Source organism: Dermacentor silvarum, chromosome 4 (genome assembly GCF_013339745.2).
Source record: "Dermacentor silvarum isolate Dsil-2018 chromosome 4, BIME_Dsil_1.4, whole genome shotgun sequence".
NCBI lineage: Eukaryota > Metazoa > Arthropoda > Arachnida > Ixodida > Ixodidae > Dermacentor > Dermacentor silvarum.
In genome coordinates this window covers 131,452,328-131,472,786 of record NC_051157.2, presented here as the reverse complement: position 1 = coordinate 131,472,786, position 20,459 = coordinate 131,452,328, and the positions used below count along the sequence as shown (strand labels likewise).

General features: G+C 48.7%; 1 protein-coding gene across 4 annotated transcripts in view; it reads left to right on the top strand.

The window, feature by feature from the left end:
* The window catches only part of LOC119450633 (uncharacterized), a 317,066-nt gene that overhangs the window by 122,556 nt on the left and 174,051 nt on the right, over positions 1-20,459 (top strand). For all 4 annotated transcript variants that reach the window (XM_037714138.2, XM_049666095.1, XM_037714139.2 and 1 more), the window contains exon 2: positions 11,045-11,201. In XM_037714138.2, the coding sequence (XP_037570066.1) occupies positions 11,094-11,201 (108 nt within the window). In that variant the 5' untranslated portion in view covers positions 11,045-11,093. The remainder of the gene's footprint in view (positions 1-11,044; positions 11,202-20,459) is intronic.

Sequence of the window (20,459 nt, the reverse complement as noted above, 5' to 3'; positions counted from 1 at the left end):
ACCTATTACGACGTCAAATTTTTCTGTCACTACAGAGACGGCTTTGTCGCGACCGCATAGCTTGATGTGGTGCAGAAGATGTCAATGCAACAGAAGCCACTCTCTTGTGACTTCACGTCATGCCTGATGAGCTCTCGTTAGGATTAGAATTATAGGGTGCTACGTGACAAAACCACGATACGATTATGAGGCACGCCGTAGTGGGGGGGGGGGGACTGCGGATTAATTTGGACCACCTGGGGTTCTTCACCGTGCACCTAAAAATGTAAGTACACGGGCGTTGTTTGCATTTCGCCCCCATCGAAATGCGGCCGCCGTGGCCAGGATTTCATCCCACGACCTCGCGCTTATCGGCCCAACACCATAGCCACTAAGCAACCACGGCGGAACTCGCTACGATTTTAATTTCGGGCGTTATTACACTAGTTTATACGAAAAAAAAGAGTTTCTGTTGTAATGAGGTAATACTTCTTCATGTTTGTTTTGTTTGCTTCACATACACAGAGACGCTCTCTCTCTCTCTCTCACACACACACACACGTGTGTGTGTGTGTGTGTGAGCATACATACATACATACATACATACATACATACATACATACATACATACATACATACATACATACATACATACATACATACATACATACATACATACATACATACATACATACATACATACATACATACATACATACATACATACATACATACATACATACATACATACATTGATAGTCATCATCCTGGGTGCGTGATTGTGTTTGTTCGTTGCGGCCTGCCCAGCTATGCAGCGCAACTAGTTTGCAGGTAACCAATGGCTCGGCTCAGGAGGATATATCCTCGCCTTGAATTGTCACAATATTGCCGTAGGCAGTGCAATGTCGAGCAAACACAAATTAATAGAGCAGTTGCTTTGCTGCAGCAAAAACACACTCGCCCAACTGACAGGCACTTACCGTTCTAGAAAGACCGCGGAAAAAGACAAGCCACGCAGGAAATACATGCGTGAATGACGTCATGCATCGATGCGCATAATAGAGGAGAACACTATAGCGGTAAACCGCTAGCCTGTTCCAGCGATGCCTTTTGGCGGCCTCTTCCCGACAAGCAACTCAGATCGAGTCACTTTGTCCACTCGTTCCGGTCTCCCGTGATTAACGAGGCAGCCTTTATATTTGCGCCGCATACCTCCTCACCCTCGCCTTCCGTGAGTTAAACGGTTTCAGAAACCGGAAATACACACGCGCGCTCTCTCCCTGCTCTGTGTACAGCGCCATTTTAGCTCAATGCGTCGCGCTTTTTTACCGCTATAGCGACCGTCGGGGACGCCGAGCGAACTGTGAACCACACTGTGCCCGCGCGGTAGCATTAAGTGAGAGGGACGCGACCACTCATTTCCCGCCGCTGTCCCGCTGGACACCAGGAAGTAAACGGCACCGTGCACGCGCACGCCTTCTGAGATGCCGCGTCGGTGGGCTTCGTCGCGACGAACGTTCAAGGCGGACCGACGTACATGCAGTAAACGAAAACCAAGTTTGTCATCGTCTGTAAGATCGTTGTCTAAATCGGCAACACCGCCAATACTAGGAAGAGAATGACCGAACATCCCGTATTAGTGCGGTTAGGTATAGACAAGCTTCATATCCAGGAAGAGGAACGTTTGTTAGCTATACGAATATTGGGCTACGTTTCAGTTACGATTTTTAGAGCGGACGTCACGTTACATCTAACATATGCCCCTAAACAATTTTTAAATTGAGCAGTGTCAAAAGTGTATATCAAAACGGAAACTGCGTCACACACTCCATTCCGAAAAAGAAAGGTTTGTCCGCTATACAAGGCGGGCACTACGTTTAGGCTACAATTTTTACAGAGAGCGTTACGTTAGGTTGAACAATACTCCTTCTTGAGAAATAGCGAATACGTAAAACTTGTTATATCCGATTATTGTGCCGTTCGTCTCAATAAAACTTTGTATTTGTTCATATATTTATTTTCTACGGTAATCGTATACAATATTATTTCTGCGTTTCTTTTAGTTTCTGTGGCTCCGGTTAGAGTGCCCAAAAGGCGCGGATTATGAACCTCGACCGAGCAAAAGATAAACGTTACATGAACGCTTAACGCGGACCGACTTAACGTGGGTGAACCAAGTCATCCAGCTCCGTGAAGCCGTGGTCAATCAAGCTCCCTCCCCTGTAAGCAGTGGCAGTGACGACCTAATTAAGAAAAGGTTGGGACTGGTGACGGAGATGCGCGGAATAAAGGCGCAGGGTTTCTTCTGCACGCGCAAGAAACCCTACGCAGGAGTGCTCGGGATCAAGTGTTTTGACAGGAAATGACGTAAATGCGGCGAAAGTTCGAGATGCGAGAGAAATTAAAAAAAAATTAAAACCCAATACCAGTATAGGCTTTACGAGTGCTTGGTGCATAATAGAACCATGAGCTAATAAAGCCACGACGTCGCATTGACACCATAGGCACTGTTATCGAAGCGTGACGTTTAGGAACAATAACGAGAATGGATTTATTGTTTGATTATTGGCCGCAAATAAATTTCTTTAGCGGAACAAATAAATATATAAATAAATGTAGAGAGATACACGTAAGTGTCCTTTGCCATCAAATCATCATTGAATGTTTCTCTGAGTGACCCTTTATAGTCGTGTGCATCCTGCTACGTGCATGCATGCAGTGTTTATTCTCTTCCTCTCCTCTTTCTATTACACTTTTACTGCCACTGCAGGGAAGCAAACCGGAATTTCGATTGTCTGTTTAACCACCCTGCCTAAGTTTTCTTTCCTTCCTTTCTCTTTCTCGCATTCATTAATATCCGAATAAAAACAAATTCAAGACGCAGGAACCAGCAAATTGATCACAGACGCACGCTCTGTTTACTTCTGGTGGGCAATGATCTACGCTTGCTCCAGGCATCTGTCATGGCGTCTGGTATAGACAGGATCATACAGCGGCTGTGGCTTCGATCGCCATTTAATTCATCTTCACTGCACTGAGGCCGACAGTGCTGGACTCGACACTGTCTGACATTTTCTCGAATTTTACCTGCGAGCTGCCGTCGCTCAATTGCCGTTGCTAATCCGCCTTGTCTGGGAGCTGGGCATAGCTGCGTTGCAAAATAGAACCTTCACAGACCTAGACCTTGCTCGTGGACTAGACCTGTTCCCCTCGCTTCACAAATGGCCTCTGTTACGAGCCGGAGTAATAAAAACAACTACCGTTTCGACGACAAGGGATTTGACAGTGACGCCCAGAGCCCTTCTTTGTAGTTTCACCGCCGGCGTTAACGGGACACAGCGTCTCAAATGCGATGAAATTAATATCCTTAGCGGTATCATTTCTGACTCCTGTCTGTCCCTTGGCTGTGGCGGTGATCTTGCCCGTTTATTCATTATTATTTAGTTTTTGGTGTCGCCATCCATTCGAGGGAACGGCCGGCCGCCTTCGTTTGCCAGGTTCTTTGCACTGGCTGTATCGCCTCATCGGTTGCTCATAATGAGATAGAGAGACCGACCAAAGAAAGCAGAAACGCAGGGAGCTTAACCATAACAGAGAATCCAAGGTACCCTACACTGGGGGACGGGGAAGCAAAAAGATAAGAAGCCACTAGAAAGAGAGGCCTTAGCAATTATTTGTGTTAACTGTGATACTGCGCTGGTGATCGTGTGCTTGTTCCATGCTATACTGGACTGGAGATCAGTGCATCTTTTCATCACGCTGCTGCAACTGCCATCACCCTATCTCATATACAACTGGCCCTCGCTCAGCAGGTGTGCTATAGGGGGGAAATGGCAGCTGACTTCGTGTTCGGCTATTCATCGCGTCCTTTCTGAAACCCACGGCGCCTAACGACTTCGTACCATCCTTTGTATAAAGAAATACTCCCAACTCTCGGTCACTTACCCCCTATCGTGCCATCCTTCTCCCCATTCAGACGAGTGTGTTCGACCCAGCACGAGCGCTCCAAAGCGTTTCTTGGTATAGTGAGCCGAGCCGGCACCAACATCGGGCATATCGGGCCACGGCCTCGGGGTAACCCGCCGAACGTGGCGATCGGTGACGACGACGAGAAGCGTTCGCGCTGCTCCTCCGGTCCGTCAGAGAAGAGGAAAAAAGAAGAGGGTACCCGACCGCGCGTTCTCTCTACGTGTGCGGGCTGTATGCTGCGGCCAGCATATACGTGCTCGAAGCTCGATTCTCGCTCCAGACGAGGATCATCCTCTTTTTCGTTCTTCGCGCCCAAAACTCGGTTCCAAGGCCACCTGGTCGCTTCTTCCTCATTCGGCGTACTATTGCTTTTTTCTTTCAAGTTTGGCCTCTTTGTTTCCTTTCCAGTACTCGATTAGGCGGATTTTACAAACACCGCGTTTCTTCCTCTTTCCCTCTCGCATTACAGCGTGCCAGGAGCTATGCGGTTGCTTTTTTTTTACCTTATGGCAACCTTGATTTCGATTCCCGGACCTTGACCTTGCTCTCTTGCTATCTCTAGCTTTCATACGGGAGTTCAAATGAGTTTAGTTGAACTGAATTTAATTGTAAACGTTCTTTGTTTACCTGGAAAAGAGCAGTATTCCGTTATGCGTTAGCACAGGTATTCGTAAGCCCTAACGTAGGACCCTGAAACACCGATGTGACGCTGGTCTCTGGAGCTAAGTTTTGATTGGCGCTTGTTCGTGTCTGTACTTCGTCCGTGTCTTATTTTCGCGCTTCAAGACTCTTTCTAGTTGATTGGAACTTTGTCGGCTGCTCAAAAGAAGATATCTTGGGCCGTTGCACACGAAGTCGGCAAACGACAGTGTTAACAAAGAAGGAAGATGTGGGAACCTTTTTGTGGCACACTGCACTGCCAACGCCTTGCTTGGATAACAGAGCACGAAGTTCAATTGTCCCTGTTGTGCGTTGTCTGTCATAGCTTCCGGGGATATTGGGCGCATCATGATTACGACATGATTACGCTGCTGTTTTCATGTAGCCGGGGTATTTATTAACCAAAATGGACAAATGAGTTTAGTGCTAGTTTCCAGCAAGTCATACGTTAGCGTCTTTATAAAATAGTAACTTCCCTTTTCATATATTTTTTTTTACTTCAATGCGCCTTTCCCAGGGACAGGTCGACACTCACATTAGTGAGCGCAGTTGTGTTAAAAGGCTTTGTAATAATAAACAATCTGCAGTAGTATTCCTGCTATTGCTGATGTCTTCCATAAAAAAAACGTAACACTAAAAAAAATTTAATAAACGGGGGGGGGGGGGGGTGCAACAGAGGGGGAGGACAAACAACGCCCTGGCGCGGCTGGAGTTAAGCATCAGTGATTCCAGATCAAGCGCTCATTTAACGTGGTGCTACGCGAAACCTTTCGAGACAGAGTGTAATTACATCGCACACTAAAGCGTTCGCTAGGGTAACGCCACTATAAGGATGCGGTCAAACTCGCAGATGAGAGTACTTGAAACGAACAAAGAACTTGATGTGCTCTATCAAGTATATACTCCCCGGTATCACCTCTCTCTCTCTCCCTTACCTTCTTTCGCAAGGAGCGATGACCCCATTAAAGCCTAACCGCATGGCCGTTCAGAGTACCTACCGGACGGTAGACTCGATTTAGCACAAACCAGGGCAGTGCTGAAAGCGAAGCCCCCGATATACACCGTCCTCCTTTCCAATTCCCCGAGAGAGCGTTTGTTTTTTTTTTGCTCCTTTTATGGTTTTGGTTGGAGGTGTTTCTTTCATCGCTCCTCGGAGAAAGGCGTAGCGTTTTCGTTCTTACCGCGTTAGTACTGCAGCCCAACTAAATAACGAAAGCGAACGCGATGCATGTCAAGTGAGCACCGTGCTATAGTTAAAGCACACTCATTAGTTCGGCACCTTTTAAGCACCTTTTAAGAGCTCCTTCCTGAGATGCCGCAGACTAATGCCTAATGCCGCTTGTCGATATCGAGAAGCTTTGCATTTCATCGCTGTGGACAACATATAGGCTGAGCCCCTTCTTTTGTTAGCACAACTACACCATATCTCTTGCAAGTCATGTCGCAGAACACGAAGAACGTGGAAGACGGTAGGCGCTTTGTCATCGCCCTGTTGCCTTCTGTCATTTCCAAGTCATGAGACACCGATTAGCCCAACGATACGTTTTGATCATAACACAAAACGCCATTTTCATGGGTACTAGCCGAAGGATTCGACTTTATTCGATCGAAGGTAACAAGGCGTTCCTGTAACAAAAACGGCAGTATAATCTGAGCAATATTGGTACGGATTAATTGCAAGAAAAGACGCCCGTACAAGACACAGACAAGATAAGAACAGTAAGGAGAATACAAACTTTTATACTAAACAAGAGTCGTTTACTTACATGCAGAGAAGACAGAAAGGAGAGAGGAGAAAGTCTGCTCCAAATCGACCAATCATATTCGCCATAGGCTGCCTCTCTTTATTCCTCCTTTCTTTTTTTTTTGCTCATGCGAGCTCACGTCTCTATTACGTGACCAGCGGCTGTAACTCGTCGGTACAAGCATTTTTCACTCGCTGTCAGCCATGCCTGCTGCCTCTGGCGTATCTAGTATAGAATGCCTTTAAAAGCACGCGTTGGCACAAGTCTCGCCATGCGTATCGGGCGCAACACGCTTTTGCCGTGCCGTTCCGCTGCGTGGCGCTTCGCAGAACTCGCCATGTACATTCGAACGGTTTCATTCGTTTTCGCTTTTCTTTTTTCTTTTTTTCTTCACGTACACATACGCTCCGAGTATTCCTATAGGAGAGTATACCGTTTGCCCGCGAGAAAAATCTGCACGTGCAGCAGTTGCACCGAAACGACGCGTGGAGGGGAAAACTGTGTCCATTTTCGCTTTTCGCCGCCGACGTGTTTATACAAACAGGGCGGCACGCCATTTGGTGGCAGAGCGCGAGCACCGGGCTATGCAGAGCACCGAAGCGAGACGCCGCTAAGTTCCCTGGTGGGTGGCGGGGTGTGATCCGTTCTGAAGTTGAGCACGACGGGAAAGTGGCTGCGGCCGGGCTTAGGTCGAATGCAGTGGATCTGCCTTAAAACCCGCGCTGGTCTCAAATTAAGAGTTCTGAGCGGGGCACTCGAAATGGCTCTGTGGTTCCCTCCTGGGATCCGAGCACTTCGTAATAAGTGCATAAGTATAGTACAATTGCCCTCCTCTCAAGTACACTGTACAGAAGTACCTGATACGTGTGTGCTTGCGTGAGTCTATATGTATAGTACCCAACTTACGTGAATACATTGCTTATAATGATATCAATTTATAACGACGCTCTTCGTCTAGTGCATCTTCCACTGGATACAGTGACATTCGGTTGTAAGAATCTTGTACATTTAGGCTTACGCAGCAATTGCTTAATATAGACTGCATTATACTTCTTGTTGTCTTTCAGAATGTTGTCATTTTGCAATTACATCGTAATGCTGTTTTATAAGCTATGAAGCATCGGACTACCGGGATATTAGCTTGCTTTTTGATCGGGGCATCATTCATTAAAAAAAAAAAACATCATCAACAACGAAAATAACAAGTCACGGTGCGGTGCGGGCGGCTCATTTCGCGTCGTACAGTCTGGTACCGTACGAAAGCCCAGTGATCTGCCCTGAAAGCGTGTTTTTTTTTTTTGTTTTTTATCCGTAACGTGATTTGCGTTGAGCTGAGAACCCCCCCCCCCCCCCCCGCCCTCCCTTTATCGCTGTACGATATTATATTGTGCCATTTTATGAGTATGCATGGTCCCGAAGGCTTGCTCCACAGGCTAACATGTGCCTGTTATAAGTACAGTATCTAGCGACGATGAATAAGGACATTATTTATTGCCGCATTGTAGCCTTTCTTTTTTCTCTGCATCAGTATCCGCATTCGAAGCAATATAGACGTAGCTGTATATCTCAATATAACCTTAAGGAAGACGGCGAATTAGCTAATGATTCTGTATAAAGCGTATAACGGGATCACCATCACGAATGCAAGAAAGCGAGTTTCCTGAAGCGGCTTTTGTAAAGGCAAAATCACGAGGGGCTTACGAATGTAAAAAAAAGAAGAGAAAAAAAAAAGAAGCGTTCATAAAAGAGCTCTAGATTCCTGGTTAAGGTTAACTGGGTCAGTCATCAATTAGAGGGCTCACGTCTCCGAGAGCACGAACATTTTCCGCGCAGAGAACAAGAAGTCTAATGTCTGGTTGTTTGTCTCTGCTATGGCGCTCAGCTTTTCTTATTTTGTTGCGTTTATTCTTTTTTTTTTCTAATGTCAGAGAGATTCGCCGCAGCGCTGTAAGGCAGATTAAGAAACAATAAAGAAAACCGATTTTGCGTTTTTCTCCTTCTCTCTCTCTCTCGCAGTGTCAAATGTCAAAACTAACGCAACCGGAGCGTACTTTAGAATGAAGACGCGCGGTGAAGAATAAAGACAGCAATAGTTATAACGGGCGTACATGGAAAGAGTGCAACAAGAACCAAAACCACGAGTATACTAAAGCAGCGGCAAAAAAAAAAAAAAAAAACAAGATCAAAGTAGGAAGCAGGTCGTAAGCCACTAAGCGCGCAATCGTGACTCTGCCTAGCGGCTCCCAGAATGTGTGTTTCTACTGCGCTGACCTCTTCCGGCTTTGCGGCGAGAGCGGCGCGTTTTAAGGAAGAAAGCTCGACGCTCTCCTTCGGCGGCCATCTTCACTCTTTCCTAAATACACTCCGACCGCCTGACCCACGCGGACATCTTTCTCGCTTAGCTTTGCATTGGCACACAGAAGGCTTGAAGTGGATGTACTCAGTGTGTGTTTGGGGAGCGATGAGCTAGTTGTGTACAGGTTTCACGGCTGCCGTCGCGTACGGATTTTGCACCTCGCCATCTCCGACAACGATGAGCAGCTTTTACTTCCGCCGGAACAAACCGGGCTCTCTTTATAGGGCTGAAAGAGAAGCTTAAGGTCATTCTCTCCCACACGTTGACACACGTCTTCTTTTTTTTTTCTTTTTTCGATGTCATCTTGCCGCCAGGAAAGAGGCACGGACGTTGAAAAGTTGGTCGTTGACATCTATGTTTGGTGCAGCAGCCTGTTTATGGGACACCAAAAAATTAAATAAAGAAAGAGCAAAAAAGGAACGACAGAAATCATTGGACGATAAATGTCAAAGTGGAGCGATAGCTTTCCGGTGCACCTGCTGAGATATGCTCCTATGAACCAGATCCTCGTGCTCCCTTTCTTGCCATCTAATGTCCCTTGTCTTGGTGCGAGGACAAAGAAACGGACGTTGGAAAGTTAAGACCGTTTAAGGAGTCGTCGCGGAGCGAATCTGGACTCCGCGAGGCCTAACGGTGGTAGTTAGTAAATGGAGCACACGCCCTGAGGCTTATACGTTAGCGCTGCAGCCTCCGTCGAGCCGTTGACTCCGGAAGCGAGCGCGTCGAGAAACAATGGGGGCGTTAACGGATTTGCCATTGTGGGTCGAACGGGACCGATTGTTTTGGCGACGCGTCGCCATTGTAATTGCTCGCAAAGACTTCTCCATGTGGAGTTCGTAAAGAGTAACGGCGGGAAGAGAAGAGGGGGGAAAGAGAGAGAGAGAGCAAATGAGGAAATAAAGAGACAGTTTGCAGCTTTTAGTAGGTAAAGGCATTTTGCAGCTTTCGAACGACTTCCTGCGAGTGTGTTTCCGGCGCTTAAGAGCCCGAAAAAAGCAACAAAAATAAATGTTCTGGTTCTGCGTTCTTTAATTTTGCGGTATCCTTAGGCAGCAACAGCAGCGAGAAAGGGGAAGCTGGTCCCAGCAGTGAGTCTCTGCCTGCTCTCCTGGCTTAATTTTATCTCTTACGCTATACCACGTAGACTGCGAATTTCCTACACTTATGTTTCTATAACATAAGATGTCTTATTTGTTTTCTTTTTTCCTCCGCTACGGACAATGCGTTCGGCCGTACAACCCCTCCAACTATGCTTACGGTGTAACTTACTGTGAGGTTGCCAAAGTGACCGTCTTCAAGGTTTTTTTACAGGTCTAACTGCACTTTCAAAAATGTGTACTAGCGCACTGGCTGCAGTTTGCACAGCCGATTCGCCATTCAGCAGCTCTCACTATAAGCCAGTGTACGCGCATTCCAGAGCTGTTTGCTTCGCCGCTCACCGCTAGCTTTCCGGCAGTCCTGGCAGCCCGCCGGAAAGGCGCGGGCTTATTAAAGAAGTGACTCTGACAGAATAACACGTTCGAAAGAAATAGCGAACACTTGTCGAAACGTGGGTTAATCTTGGCGTTGGCGGTAATGGTATTGCTGTTTCTGGGAGTTCTACTGACTGGTAACACTCATTTTTCTTAGCTATTTTCCTTGCATGTGCTTATGTTTCTGACGATTTGTATCCCACTTAACCTTATTCACAAATCTTTTTCAACAAGGTAGTCCCGGCGGCGATCATTCGATATATGTTGTGCCTCGGTGCTTCGATAAAGAGAAGAAACGTTGGAAAACTAGCAAACGTGTGGCGACAATTGCGACATGATTTTTCGATGGCCTCAGTTGTTTCCGCCAAGGCCATGTTCATGGTGAAGTTACGTAAATGAATTCCTTGATTTGGTGATGCGAACGGTAACAGAAAATTTATGTATTTATTTATTTTAGCATCGCGAAGGAATTCAGTGGCTACGACGGATACCGTATAGTGGACAGCTCCGGGTTGTTTGGTGCCCACCTGGGGTTCTTTAAAATGCGCGCAACACTCGCTACACGAGCAATGTTGCAGTTCCCCTCTACTCGAATGCTACAGCTTCGGTCGCGAATCGAACCTGCCATATCGAACTCAGCAGCATAACGGCATACTTACTGAGCTATCGGGCTGGTGAAGTGGATCACGTTACAAGCTTGCATAAATACTGAATCTTTTCGTTTTTCTTATCGTTCTTTCTCTTTTTTTCATTTTCATATATGTATGCGGACATGTAAAGAGACAATTGGCAACGCGTCTAGCACACTGGTGTAGGGTCGATCATTGACCTCGCTCCTATTTTTTTTTTCGTTCCCGTTGCAGGAGTGAGCCTACGGCTGAGTCTCTCGGCGACGTCACATCAGAGGCGACCATGATCAGCCGGCGGAAGATCCTCTCCCGGTCCCGGGACGAGCTGAACGTGGACTTTACCGTCGAGGACGAAGAGGACGTCTGGTACCAGAAGGAGAAGCTCTTCAAGGTGCGTAGCGCTTCGTCATGCATGTATACGCACCGATGTGCTTCCTCTTCCTCTCACGTTCTTCTGGAAGAAGACAACAGTCGCACGCTGGTGGCGTGCACGACGTCAAGCGGAGGCGGCGTCTGTGGAGCGCGCCCGCGCACGAGGATCTTGCTGCGCTTACCGTTACTTGCATCGGAGTCTCTTATTCATGCCATTTTTTTTTTCAAATGATGCGCTTGACAGGCTGTCGTGGGCTACGTTCTTAGACATACTTAAGTGTCTAGAAAACGTTATTCGTTGGGTGGGCAAGAAAGACGAATGCATTTCGCAATGCCTATAGATTCCTCTTACGCTCAAAGACTTGCTTCAGGAGCAAGCCCGGCTGATGTAAGCGATATTTATTCAGTGTGGGCGCCCACCCCACACCCACCCAACCGCTCTAATAAAAATAAACGATTATTGCTTCTTCTAACACGCGAATGGAAAGAACCTGCTTGGCGAACACGTTGCGATAGGGAGAGAGGTATACGGGAAATGAGCAATTACAAGTTCAAATCAGGCTACTAAAAAAATACAGTTTGCTCCTGCGTTACGCTCAAGCTTAACAGGCCGCTCAAATAGCATGCCTACAGCTCCATACAAATATGCGAAATCATTTCGGCAGTCAACACCCCCTGGGCTTCTGCTTAAGTGACGTCATCAGCCTACGTAATGGCTCTCACTGCAGCTACTACGCGTGGCCCCCATAGTTGCGCGCATACCGAGCTAGGAAAGCCCATTTCTCAAGCCAACCTTCCAACTTCTCAATGCCATTGGTGTTGCTGCTTCGTGCAGGTACGTCGCTATCATTTAAAGGCTGCAGTATAGAAAACGATACTCGACGTGTACCACCGTGTTGTGGCATCGTGCTGGGTCGTTCAGAGCCGGTTGAGCACTTCGTCCCTTGCTCCTGTTGCTGCCAGTGTCCTCAAAATCGCTCTAATGCCCCCTTAATTGCCTCCCGCATCGAGCACTCTGCGCGCCCCAAGCAGGCCGTCGTATAAAGCACGGTGCACGCGTGGTATAGGTATAATACGAGGCCCCGCTATATACGTTCGCGGTGGCGTGGCCACCAAAACCGTTCGAGCGTGGACGATTTGCTCCTATCACGTCGGCGGGGGACCCCGTCACGATCGTTACAAGCAACGAGTGCGCGGAAAGACAAAAGAGGTAGAGAAACAAAGAAGAACGCAAAGAAAAACCGTAGAAAGAAACGGTGCGAAGAAGGTGCATGCACCTCGAGAGAAACGGTGACCTACTAGGAGTATATACCGGCCTACCGCAGGTTTATCATGCAAATTCGCGCCCCGCGTTCACGACTCCAGCGAGGCCTTCACGATCTCCCGCGTGGCGCCCCCTGTGTATCGTGATCACGTCGGATATATAGGAGAGCGGGCCTACACACATCGCGCGGGTTCTGACGCACCCAAGGTCTCTCGCCTCTCGTATCCGTTCTATACCTGTCACGCTCATGTTATTGAGATAGGGGGCAGCTCTATAGCCATGCCATTCCGTTATCTCGATGTTTGCAACCCTCCCAGCCCCCTATCAGCATCCGACCTCCGAAATAGGCTACCGAAAACATATCGGGCACAGATATACTGTGGCTGCCGGAGCTTTGTAATGTCGTCGCTTATGCGAGCCGGCCACCGTGGCACTCACGTGTGTTAAAGAATAAGAGTTCCTTTATCTAAGCTGTATAACAAGGCATTTGAATCATGCGTAAGACGCTCTTACAGACTTTTTTTCGTGTTCCGACACGCCTAATTTATGACCCAATCGACACGACTTATCAGCACCGTTGTTTGCTTTGTTCTCGGAGCGTCCGCTTGATTTGTATCTGCAGTGAATCGTGACTGTCCGTGGCTTGAACGAACCTGTCTCACCGGCAGTCGTCTGACACTGAGAGTAGTACAACACTCACTGGATCATGTGACTACCGGTTTTATGCCTTCCTTGTGGTGCTTGCAGTAAATAAATATCGTTGTTTTGGTTCATCGCAAGCATGGTCAGGGCGATCTTGTCAGGTGTCCGGTAGCCCGTTCCTTATTTACCGTGGCGAGTGGCACTACGCGAGACACTGCAACTCTCAGCACTGAACGCGAAGCACTGTTTGTCGACACAAATGTCGAATGCCGGAAGATGGGTTAGAGAGGCAGTCGTTTTTCGACCAGGCGTCACAGCTTCCAAAGTGTATAGGCTCACAACTTAATGCAGCCAAGGCTGCAAGCTGATGCCCAGATCAATGTGGGACGACAGCCCGATATCAGTTGTCAGTCGGAATACTTTCGCAGTCGCAAACGATACTCCAAATCCAGTCAAACTTTAATATGCCCGGAAGGAAGCGTTGAGAGTCGCATCCATTCAACACACTATACGCTTTACGAACGCGTGACCTCCGTCACAACCGTCACGGCGGGAAGTCGCGGCCACCAGCAGCGCGTCGAGCGACGACGACGCCAAGACAGCGAGCGCGAGCAGGCAACCCGGGCACACACTACGAGCACGACTGCACCTATTCGGTTTCGTAATCCCGGGTGGCCCCCGTAGCTCCGCTACGTTCGTCACCGTCGACGACTGCGAGCCTGACGACGTCGTCGCGGCCGGAAAACGGGAAAAACGAGTCGCCAGTCGCGCAGCGTGAGCTTCCTTCCGCCCACTGGTGCCCGCGCACGAAGACCAAGACGCCACACGCACAAACACATCCGTTGCAGGCCTGCCACAGTTACACGACGCCGCCTGTACACTCTGTACGTCTGTAAACACGTGCACGCGCGCTGCCCCAGCGCACGAGCCCGGCACACTCGTGATTCGGGACCAGCAATTAAAACCCCGCTTCGTGACGCGCGTAAGCCGCAGACACGCGAGCCGCACGCCGAGACAGCCGGCTTGCCACAACCGCGCTCGCCGAGCGCCAAGTGGGTCACAGTCGAAGCCTCGCCGCCGCGTCTCCCAAGGCGAAGGGTTGAGGAGGCGACGGGGTGAGGTCTCGGGATTAGGGCTGATGGACCTCGTGATCCTCACGAGAGAGAGAGAGAGGGCGGTCTTGGATTATGGTTGATGAGTCTCGTGCTCTCTGTGCCTGTTGCGAGGAAACTGGTCGCGCGCGCGTGCGTGCGCGCGTTTGTGTGTGTTTGAGAGCGTGCGTGTGTGCAAGAAGCGATGCGAACGTTAATTTTCGATGAGGGTTCACGCCGGGCTAATTCACCTTTCAGCTCTGGCTGCGAGCTGAGGTGGCACAGTACTTGTTGACCTCCTTGGTGTATCGTGAGCAGTACGCCAGCCAACGAGGACACGTGCAATAAGGGTGAGGGAATGAACGGCTCTATGCGAAGGCGGAATGTTAAACGCCGACTTCAGGGCCGCGGACGCGGTGTCCTTTGGGGATAGCCGCGAGCGTGTGGCAGTGCGACCATCTGCAAGGACAGTATGCATACAGTGGCCCGTGGACGTCGAGTAGGTCCGAGAACATCGCAAAGCTACCATGTTTTGGCGCAGCATAAATACAAATGATCAACGGAAAGTCAAATGACGTGTCATAAGGGATAAGAACCGCATGGTTCATACTCCTTATGAACAAAGGCCGTATGAACCCGTGATTCAGCATACGTCTTAGTCTACCTCTTCCTTTTTTTCTGTATGTATGTATGTATGTATGTATGTATGTATGTATGTGTGTATGTATGTATGTATGTATGTATGTATGTATGTATGTATGTATGTATGTATGTATGTATGTATGTATGTATGTATGTATGTATGTATGTATGTATGTGTGTGTGTGTATGTATGTGTGTATGTAAGTGTGTGTGTATGCGTGTGTACGTGTGTGTGTGTGCGTGTGTGTGTGTGTGTGTGTGCGTGCGTGTGTGTGTGTCTGTGCGTGTAATAATCAAACAGACTAATGTGCTTATAGTTGACTGTGTGCCCCTTAAGTTAATTCACTAAGCCGTCAGATGACAAAACAAAGTGGTACCAATTTCTCGCCAATACCGCATTTCCCGTCATATCCGAGCGACTGCTCAGTTTCCTTCGTCTCTCTCTGTTTACGGTCTGTTCGAGCGTGTTCTTGTTTTTGTTTGTCCTCTCTCTTTATTTCTCCTTCGCTACTCGATAGCTGATATCCCAGACATGCGAGGGCACAACAACGGTACACACGTGTACTACAAAACAATGTTTCCCACGTCACGACTGTCCCACACACCGCTTCTTCGGTTGGCAGCGAAAGTGTGCGAGCACATGCAACCGGTAGCCGCGGCTTTTGGCCTGTCCATACCGAAAGTGTGGCAAGGACGCGCTGCCCACGAAAATGACCCGTCAATGTCTTCGTCGTGTCACGAATACCTCAACGGATTCTGCGTGTTCGACCAGTTCTCGCCCTGCTTTCGGACTTTGACGTGCCGATGGCGCGCCTTCTCAAGCCACCTCGAGGGACAAAGGAAATCGCGTGCTCTCGTTTGCGACCTTAAACTGGTTTTCACGCACGGCCTGCATCACAAGAATAAAGTACACGAACAAAAAAAAGTGAGAGCGTCCGAGTTGTCTCTCGCGTAACGGGTTCGTACGTATACGCCTGCGCGCTTCTGTGGCAGGTTCGTAACAACGCTGAGAGCGAAAGCCGATAATTCGAGGCGGGTTTTAGGAGACAACAAAGGAGCGTTGTGACAACATCATGTCCGGCAGATTGTATGCAGAGCGATCAGCTGCGAATCATTCTGGCTGACGGCGAAGTTTTGACGTCGAACCCCTGCACGTCAATGTATTCCAGCGCGGAGGCATGTCAGATTACGTCAGGAGGAGGATATTACGTCGGTACCGAGGGGTCATCCCAGCCGCCGGCTCGATTCACGGCGAACTTGCGACACAGGTTGCACTTTTCTCGCCTTAGCAACCTATTCAGCGAGCTTAACCTGCAGATAAGATTCGCAATGTGAAAGATCTCACCGATGTGTGAACTGCGGCCAGGAAATGAGTTCGCCGCACCGGCTATGTTTTTGGGATGACGTAATATTCCGCCGTGTGTGTTTGAGTAACCAGATTGAAACGAGTCTTTGCAAATCTTTTCTCGTGGCATATCTGTAGGCAGGTGGATGGATACGATCGATCATTATGCGAAAAAGGCGTGTCGTGGTGCATTCTCTGGGTTCGACTTGGGCAACCTTCCGGAGCCAACGAGTGAAAAACAAATGACGTTGGAGCCCAGAGAAGCTGCGAATTACGGCATCGTCCCGTTTTTCTCTCCGTGGAGATGGCTGTTTTTCTCGTGTAGACCAAAGTAGCTGTTTCGCTTATTTTTTTTTCTATTTTCTTCTTTTTCCTTTTCTACTCTTCATCGGCGGCGCTCTGGTGGTCTTCTTTTTGGCCAGGTGCCCTGAAGGAAATCGCTGTGGACTGCCCGTTTACGAGTTTCTTCGAGGCTTAATAGACGGCTTGCCGGGCGCAAATTATCGCTGTTTTGCAGCCAATAAAGGAACCTCTTCACTAGGAACGAAGAGTTAACAGAGAAAGAAACCGCGTCCGGCTTTAGCGGGTGGAAGGGAAACATTCTCGGCTCCATCCCTCTGCGCCAAAACCAATAATGAGCCGAAACTTGCGACATCTAGGTTTACGTTTCCTCTTCCTTCGAGCGGTGCGCGCCAACCAAATGAGACCAACTGATTGTCGATCGCCTATGCAAACCTTATCGGCAACGCTCGTTTAACTTTCTCTGTTGTGAATACGGTGGAACGTGGAAGTGCGTTCAGGAGGAAAAAAGTAACAACAACAAAAAAAGGGCAAGCAATTGAAAGCAGTAGTGTTCCTGATAGCTGCTCTACTTAAAGATTCCACAACTGCTAAGAGAGAGAGAGAGACAAAACTTTATTTTGATGACGCACGGAGAAGCGTCGATCTCCGTGGTGGGTGGAGCCTTCAGTCCAGGGCCCCAGCGGCGGTGGCAGCACTTTCGGCTCTGGCGATAAGCTTTCGCTGATCCTCCAGTGCCGAGCTGGTCAGCACCATCTCCCACTGCTCGTGCGTTGCGTTTCGATTTGGGGAGTTATTGGGGATATTTTGGCATGCCCATGTGGTGTGGTAGAGGGTAGCTCGCTCTGTACAGAAAGGACAAAGGGGCTGATAAAGGGTGGGGTACATAGCGTGAAGGAGCGTGAGGTGAGGATAGGTGTTGGTCTGGAGTTGCCTCCAGGTCGTGGCTTCAGCTCTGGTGAGGGATGGGTGGGGTGGCGGCATCGTTCTTCTCGAAAGGCGGTAGTGCTGCAGTATATCGTAGTAAGTTTGTAGTGTGTCTGGACTTGGGTCTTCTGGCGTCTCTTGCAGTGCCCGGTTGCAGTGACCTCGGGCTATCGTGTGTGCACGATGGTTTCCGCTGACGCCTTCATGTCCCGGTGTCCAAATTATCGTGGTGCGGGGTATTTCGTTGAGGCGATGTAGAATATCGCATGCGATTTTATGTAGATGGCCGTTCGCGTAGGCTCGACATGCTGATTGACAGTCTGTAAGAATATATAGTTCTTCGTTTTGTCTCGATGCCGAGATGGCGAGGGCAATAGCGGCCTCTTCGGCTGCGGCGACGTTCTGCGTACGAACGGAGGCGGATACCAGTTCTTGCTGTCTGTGTCCAGCCACGCTGATTACCATGCCCTCTCCATTCGGGTACATGGCCGCATCTGTCCAGCGAGCAGTGGAGAGAGTGCCGTATCTCCTTTCTATTGTTATCGCTCGTGCTTTTCTCCTGCCCAAGTGATATTCCGGGTGCATGTTACGCGGAACAGGCGCCACCATTATTTGCTCGTGTAGGGACTTGCGGAGTACTTCTTGATTGTTGGTTGTCGCCACAGGGTATTGCAACCTTCGAAGTGTTGCTCTGCCTGTTCTAGTGAGGTTGAGGCGCGTGATTTGCGCATGTCGGTGTGCTTCAATTAGTTCTTCTAATGTGTTGTGGATGCCCAGGGATAGAAGTTTCGTTGTTCCGGTTCCTGGAGGAAGGCCGAGGGCTTGTTTGTACGCTTTCCGCAGTAACACATTTATTTGGGCTTTTTCTGTTGATGTTAAGTTCAAATAAGGTGTCGCGTACGTGACTCTACTGACGATAAGGGCCTGAGTCAAGCGTAATAAGTCTTCTTCCTTCATGCCATGTCTGCGACTGGCAACTCTATTAATCATGCGAGCTACGCTGTAGGCAGTTTGTTTCAGTGCGTTTACAGTGTGGTTATTGCGACCACTATTTTGCATGGAGACACCTAATATGCGGAGTGTTTGGACTCTGGGTATAGGTTTTTGGTTTAGGTGTATTTCTATGGCCTCTCTCTCTGTGCTTTTTCTTCTTGATTTCTTTTTGAGAACGAGGAGCTCGGATTTTTCTGGGGAGCATTCCAGGTTGCACTCTTTGGCGTATTCGGTGACAGCGTCTGCCGCCGCTTGCAGGGCGTCCTGCTGTTCTCCATCCGAGCCTCGAGTTGTCCAAATGGTAATGTCATCCGCATATATTGCGTGACGAAGGTGCGGAATCTTCTCTAGATGCTCTGGGAGGTTTTTCATGGCGACGTTGAAGAGAAAAGGCGATAAGACTGATCCCTGAGGAGTGCCTCTATTTGGAACCTTTTTCTCTTTTGTTCTGAGGGTATCCACGCCTACCGTTGCCGTGCGGTCCGTTAAGAATGCTCGAATGTAGTTATAGATTCGTTCGCCGCAATTGAGTTGCGATAAGTTTTTTAGGATGGCCTCATGAGCTACGTTATCAAATGCGCCTTTAAGGTCCAGTGCGAGTATGCATTTTACATGTGTGGTGACATGGTCCAGTACTTCTTCCTTCAATTGGAGTAGTATGTCTTGAGTTGACAAATGTGGCCTGAAGCCGTACATCGTGTCAGGAAAGAAACCCGTGTCATCCACGTGAGGCTTCAGGCGATTGAGCACAGCGTTTTCGAAAAGCTTCCCCAGGCACGACGTCAGGGATATGGGTCGCATGTTGGTGAGACCTGGAGGCTTGCCCGGTTTCGGTATGAGTACTATGTGCGCGTGTTTCCATTCATTTGGTAGTGTTCCCGCTTCCCAATGGGTATTAAAGAAAGTCGTTAGGGCTTCTATTGAGTTGTCGTCCAGGTTTCTCAGCATTTTGTTTGTGAGCCCATCTTGTCCGGGTGTTGTGTTTCGAGTTAGGGAGTGAAGCGCTGTCCAGACTTCCGTGATTTCAAATGGGCGATCTAGGTCTTCATTTGGCTTCCCACTATATTTTGGTATAGATGTTTGGTTCCGTGTGTGATCGCCGATGTATTTTGCCTCTAGCTCTCGGAGAATATCTTCATCCGACCCCGGTTGGTTGCGAAGTATGCGTCTGATTGTGTGCGAGGTTTGTTGCTTGCTTTTGGTTGGGTCCAGTAGGTGTTTTAGGATTGCCCACGTTTTAGACGAGCTGAGCCTTCCGCTCAGGCTGGCGCACATTTGTTGCCAGTTTTGGCGCACCAAGACAGTAGCGTATTCTTCCGCCTGTTGTGTAAGAGCAGCTATGCGCAATTTTAGTTTTCTATTATGCTTTTGTTTGCGCCATCTTTTCAAAAGGCCTCTACGAGCGTCCCACATATGCACGAGATGTGGGTCTACCACCGGATTTTCCGTGGTGAGTTGCACCTGCTTTGAGTGTTGCCTGATCGACTCCTTGAGCTCACTCGTCCATTGTTGCAGCGATGTGATATTCTCCTTTTCTCTATTTTGTTGAACTCTCGCTTTACGAAATGCCGCCCAATCCGTCAATAAGATCTGACTGATGCGTTCGCGTGTATGCTTGAGCGAAATGGTAACCTCCAGGATGTGGTGGTCACTACCCAGCGTTTCTTCCATATTTCTCCATGTAGCCTTTTCGTGGTTCTTGATCATGGTAAGGTCCGGACATGTGTCCCTTGATACACTATTTCCCACTCTAGTTGGAAAGTCTGGGTCTGTGAGGAGTGTGAGTGCGTGTTTTTGAATGAGCGAGTGGATGGTGTTTCCTTTCTTTGAAGTGAGGTTGTAACCCCAAGTCGGATGCATCGCGTTGAAGTCACCTAGCACAAGCAGCGTGTTGTTTTTCGCCTCCTTGAGTGCCGATCTGATGAGGTAATCAAAATTTTCACCACATTTTTTTGGTGGGCTATATATGTTTAGGACGAAGACGCTGCGTGCCTTCCTGTCTGCCGGCAGTATTTCTATAAATACGTGGTCAATCTCACTACCATCCAGTGTGCGGTCTATTGCCGTCAGCCT